General features: G+C 43.2%; 1 protein-coding gene across 1 annotated transcript in view; it reads right to left on the bottom strand.

The window, feature by feature from the left end:
* Positions 1-1,061: 1,061 nt before the first annotated feature.
* LOC144752077 (indolethylamine N-methyltransferase-like) overlaps positions 1,062-6,000 on the bottom strand; it is a 48,337-nt gene continuing 43,398 nt past the window's right edge. The window contains exon 3 of the mRNA XM_078640028.1: positions 1,062-1,826. Coding sequence (XP_078496154.1) covers positions 1,595-1,826 — 232 coding nt within the window. The 3' untranslated portion in view covers positions 1,062-1,594. The remainder of the gene's footprint in view (positions 1,827-6,000) is intronic.

Raw genomic sequence — 6,000 nt, 5'->3', positions numbered from 1 at the left:
CTCATGACGAGCCCAGCCCATCATGAGCACAACTCCACTGTGACTCATGACGAGCCCAGCCCATCATGAGCACAACTCCAATGTGACTCATGACGAGCCCAGCCCATCATGAGCACAACTCCAATGTGACTCATGACGAGCCCAGCCCATCATGAGCACAACTCCAATGTGACTCATGACGAGCCCAGCCCATCATGAGCACAACTTCAATGTGACTCATGACGAGCCCAGCCCATCATGAGCACAACTCCAATGTGACTCATAACGAGCCCAGCCCATCATGAGCACAACTCCATTTTGTGACTCATGACGAGCCCAGCTCATCATGAGCACAACTCCAATGTGACTCATGACGAGCCCAGCCCATCATGAGCACAACTTCAATGTGACTCATGACGAGCCCAGCCCATCATGAGCACAACTCCAATGTGACTCATGACGAGCCCAGCCCATCATGAGCACAAGTCAAATGTGACTCATGACGAGCCCAGCCCATCATGAGCACAACTCCAATGTGACTCATGACGAGCCCAGCTCATCATGAACACAACTCCAATGTGACTCATGACGAGCCCAGCCCATCATGAGCACAAGTCAATGTGACTCATGACGAGCCCAGCCCATCATGAGCACAACTCCAATGTGACTCATGATGAGCCCAGCTCATCATGAGCATGGAAGGGGGTTAATCATTTTTACAAAGAAATTAACAAACATTGTTGTGTGAATCTGTGTGTTTGTATGGGTGAACCTTGAGAGGACTGCAATGCATGTGCTAAATGAGGGATTGATTCACTGTGGCACCTTCTGTACTGCCAAACACCACACATCTGTGCTTTCAAGTGTAGCAACAGAATACTTCCTTACGATTACTGAGAACTGTTTATTACAAGGTTAACTTGTGATTTCCACAGCCTATCCTCCAATGGAACATGACAAGTGCACCATTCATGATGGACAATTGAAGGCCCAAGTGCAGGGCTAGAGCATTACAGAACAATACACACAAGATTTATATTCATTGAGAAAATTGACAATCATTTTATTTTAAGAATGCATCATCATTTTTCAGCTGCAAAATGGAATAAAATTCTAGCTACATTTATTGCCCAACCCACCACTTTATTGACTGAGCTACAATCCATTTGACCTTGTAGAAAAGGTTATTGACTCAAACATAACCTAGCACAGCTAAGGCAGAGTGTTATCAGTAAATACAATGTCCAGATGACTAGCAAAGAGAGGAGATGCAAATAGCAGAGCACCAAAGGTGTACACAGCAATGGACTTAACAAAGCAAGATACAGATGAAATGTTATTCAGGACAGAGACAACATATTCTTTTACTCTTTGTAGATGATATATCTATCAATTATGATATACAAGTAGATAAAACAGGTGTTTCTTTTCGAGCATGAACAAAAAGAAAGCTGTCATAATCTGATGTGTCATGCACTCGATGAACTGTCCTACGAAGCACCTGCAACTTCTCAATGCAATAGTTAGCATCCCTCATTGCTTCCCTGACGTAAGTTTCATCGACACATAAATGGTGAAACCTAAGGGTTCCAATCGTGAAAAATGTCTGGTTGGCTCAACATATAAATATTAAATGCCCTCCATTTTTCAACAATGTTGAGGCATTTTTTAAGGCACTGCAGAACTCCTCTTTATTTGTTGCATGGATCTCCAGACAATGAGGTAACAGCAGGCAGTCAGCCTGGGGCAGGACAGTGGGAGACAGCGGGTTACTTTTTCTGAGATCATATTTGAGAACATCTTTGATTTTATTTATAAACTTGTTTTGCTTCTCAGGCCATTCTTCCCTGAAAAGAAAGAAACAAAACACAATTAATATTGTTTTACATTATTGGATGAAACATGTTCTTTCATTCAGTGGAGAGCTTGTATTAATAAAAATAGTTGCACCTGTTTTACAAAGGTAAACTTACATGTTTGTGTTTGTTGTGACAGAGAATGCCACACATAAACAGGGAACATACATATATTTTAATGCGTGGAGTTCTCCCACCCCAACTGTGAATATTGAAAAAGTATACACTTAAACAAACATGTATTTTTACCTTAGTGATTCAGGAAGTGTATATGTAAGCGTACTATTTATAGGGTCCCACTCTACTAACTCAAAGAGAACAATTACTGTTCTTATTTAACTCCACTGAATTGTGTTGTACTGAGCACTAAAGTAAATGTTTATTTATGAAAGCAATAACAAAAACACCATGTAAAGTACTTTATAACTCAAAAGACAGTATTAGGTGTCATCCCTGTAAAACACTTGGTCCTCACCAGGATGGAGTTTTTAAAGTTTGACCTTGCAAACATCTTGATGCCAAGTATGGTATTCATGGTAGGTACTCCGCATAGGCAGGCAGAATAACACACTGCTGGAATGTGTATTATTAGTAGGTTTAGGTAGGTACATACCACTAGGAATAAGGCCACAGTCACAATATAAGGTCCAGTAAAGGTCTCAAATAATTGTTCCCTTACATAAACCTAGGTAGCTGGCTGCAAGCAGGCAGGCCTAACTTCGCATACAGGTGGGTAAAGCATTTACAAACATCAATATCCATTGTATGTAACCAAATATATGAATTTTTAAAGAATCAACTCTTTCTAGTGCTTAAAAGGCATCTGGGCGCACTTGACTGGGACAAAGTCATAATTCCAGGTGACAGCGATGGAGCTCCGTTCGTATACACTTAGCGGTAGTGCCCGGTCAAGTTTTTACCTTCTGACTTGGTCACTTTTTGGGAGATTTGTCTCTGGACATCAAGCAAGGCTCCTTGTCAGGCCGGCTTTGGGTCCGAAGAGGATGGTTTTGTTAATATGATGCCTCGGTCAACTCCTGAAAGTCACCTCAATGATGAAACGCTCTGGGGCTTTGGCGTGGCAAACCTTAATCGCAGGCCTTGTTCCCAGTTTCACATCACTGGCTGGACTCTCATAAACGGGTCAGTTACCCTGAGAAGCTTTTTACTAACCCTGGGCGAAGCACTACGCTACGCTCGCTGAGTTTGCAAAGTTTTCGCAACTTCGCACTACGCGAGCTGCACGTAGCACAGTGCGAACATGCGTAGTGCAGCGTAGCGTAGTGCAGCGGTCATTTTTTGCTTGTTCGCGGTCCTGAACGTCATGTTCACGACCGCGAGCAAGCAAAATGACATCCCGGCGAGATTCTCAACGCGAGGAGATCAGGTTTCTCATTGTGAGTGGTTGCGCATGCTCGTGACCGCTCTCAATGAGAAACTACCTGTTCGCGTTGAGAAAGCTGCCGCTCGAGTAATAATCTACTCGCGCAGCAGAAAACTACAGCTCGCACTGTGCAAGATGCCGTTTTCAATGCTTGCACAGTGCCGGATGCTTGTCCGCACTGTGCAATCATTGAAAACGCATCTTGCACAGTGCGAACATGCTACTACGCAGCTCGCGTAGTGCTACGTGAAGTTCGCTTAGTGCGAAGTGCACTTCGCGTAGCTTCGCGTAGCGCTACTACGCGAACTACGCCCAGGGTTACTTTTTACCCCAAATTCTTCAAACGTCTTCAAACTTTTGGATATTCTTCAAGAATGTACTTTTAGGGATCCAAAGTGTCCACAACACTAATACAAGGTTCCAGAAGATCTGAGTTGCTCCTTGAGAAGCTGGGACCACATCTCCCACAATGCACATTCCACATTTTTAAGTCCAACTGAGGGTGGTCAGCTAGTTTCTTCCTCATGGTTGAGCCCTTTTAACCTGATGCTTTCAGGGAGTCCACTCCTTCAACTTTCAAAGCAAGGCAGATTCCATTTTGGTTGAAGACCAAGGAGTGCAGCAGTTCACCTTCTTGTAGTTGTGATTTGCTAGGCAGCTCTCCTAAATGTTTCCAGTGACATGCAGGGAGGCACCCCTGCCCAATGGGGTACAGGCTACCACCCTTAGGCATGACAGCTTCCTCCAAAGTGTGGCATATTCTTGTACCAAAATGTAGAAACTCTCTCCGGGAGGTTAATATCTGGCTATGCCAACCCACTGGAGTGACTAATGTTTACTAACACTCTCCAACCAGCACCTCTACTAATAAAATTCTTAGGGCTTCAGCCTGGCTGGGTGGTGCAGGATGTAAGGGTGAGCACGGTTCTGTCCTAACTGGCATTCAGGATGCAAACTCATTTGGTGCAGGTGCACAGCCTTGGTATACTTCAATATGGTTTAAAGAAAAAATATGTGTTGTAATATTTCAGGTGCTCCACGGGTGGCGCCTTCCGTCCTAGACGTCTTGCTTATAACTATGAATAAGTGCTACTAATGTACCATTAACTGCATCCCCATGGGCACTCCATCAGGTTCCTTGAAAAAACTGGGACTCCCAAACAGTTCTATACGGTTGCTCAAACAATTGTCCTATTATGACATTGTTGCTGGTTCAGCTCCTATGCAACTCAGGGCGCTTCAATGTCTTTAGATCATTCGTGCCCGTGCACTTTAAGGAAAATCTATTGCTAGCATAAACAACTTCTCCTCTTTGGAAAACCTATTTGGCTACTTCACCCCCATCGTGCCTTTTACGTTGCAGCTGCAGATCTCCTCCCATCAGATGTCCTTTTTCTTTATCCCACCTCACACCTCGTCAGAACAGTTTGCTTCTACCTATCAAAGACTGGCTATACAGGAGAGGCTGCTGGAAGGGTGTGTTTTAGCACATAATGTAAACTAGTTCTATTACTTACTTTCAGTGATAGTTATACTAAATCTAACCTTGACAAGTTGTTGGATTTATTCTAACTATAGTTCTAACACATTGTAGTATATTTTGGCTCAATCCTACCAATAGGTATACTTTGGTAAAGTATTCCCATGTTAGCCTATGAGCTACAATGGGGAACAATGAAATTGAATGTGTTTCCTTCACTCGGGCATATATTTATCTTGTCCCTGCTTATAACTATAAGGCACCCTGCCCCTGGGGCACCTACGGGAAGCTTTGGCGTTATTTATTTGTAACAATAAGGTAGTTGAAGACTTTGGAAGTACCTTTAATTTCAAAGTCAATTTGCATATACTTTACTTTTAAAATCAACCGGCAAAGCAAGGCTGCCTTTAAAATTACGGCAGGCAACACAACAAGGCAGACTTAAGTGCATTCAATCTGCTGGGCCTGTAATCCTACACGCCCTACCATATGCTATGGATTGGATGTAGGTTTTCACACCAATCGTAATGCCTAATTATTATGTACTTTAATCAGAGTTCAGACCCTGAGTCAGGTTAGCAGAGCCCAGGACACCATCAGAGTCATAAAAACAGTATCTAGTAGTCAAAAGTAGGGAAAAAAGTTGGAGCACTCTAGAAAAAGCCCTTGTTTCTCGCATACAAACTTATAAGTGTCTACTAATGCAACACATACATTTGCACAAATACACACATATATATTTATGGAAAGGGCGCACCCATATGTTAGCAATAATTAGTCTGGCAGCCCTTGTGAAGGGTGGGAAGTGTCAATAGTAGGAACATTTATTGGGCTCCCTTAGTCTCCCATGGTACAGTTTGCGCAAACTAGAGGCTGTAAACTAGGGATGCAGTAGAGCCCAGTCTAGGATACAGAAGTGGCCGGAGTTCTGATCAGAAAGTGCAAGAGAGGTCAAGAGTCCACCAGTAAGATCAAAGGCAACAATGATTTTCATTAACTGACGTTGAATACAGACTGGTGGGTCATCACAGTAGGGCCCAAGTCCTGAAGAGATATCAGGGAAGGAAAGCTTTCTTCTCCCTGTAAAGAATACATTGACTCCAAAATCCCCAAATCGATTTTCCCCAAGTTTAGTGATGGTGATGATATTGACAAATGGTTTTCATCCTTTGAGAAGGCCTGCAAAATGAGGAGGATAGGTGCCAACCCTGGGGCTGTGTACTGTGGGAGTGATTCAATGAAGGGCAAACAGAGACTTCTGATCCTTATCAGCATATTAAGGAGACCTTAAAAGAAGGATT

This window comes from Lissotriton helveticus, chromosome 4_2 (genome assembly GCF_964261635.1).
Source record: "Lissotriton helveticus chromosome 4_2, aLisHel1.1, whole genome shotgun sequence".
NCBI lineage: Eukaryota > Metazoa > Chordata > Amphibia > Caudata > Salamandridae > Lissotriton > Lissotriton helveticus.
The sequence above is the reverse complement of the archived record's forward strand: the minus strand, read 5'-3'. Positions and strand labels throughout refer to the sequence as shown.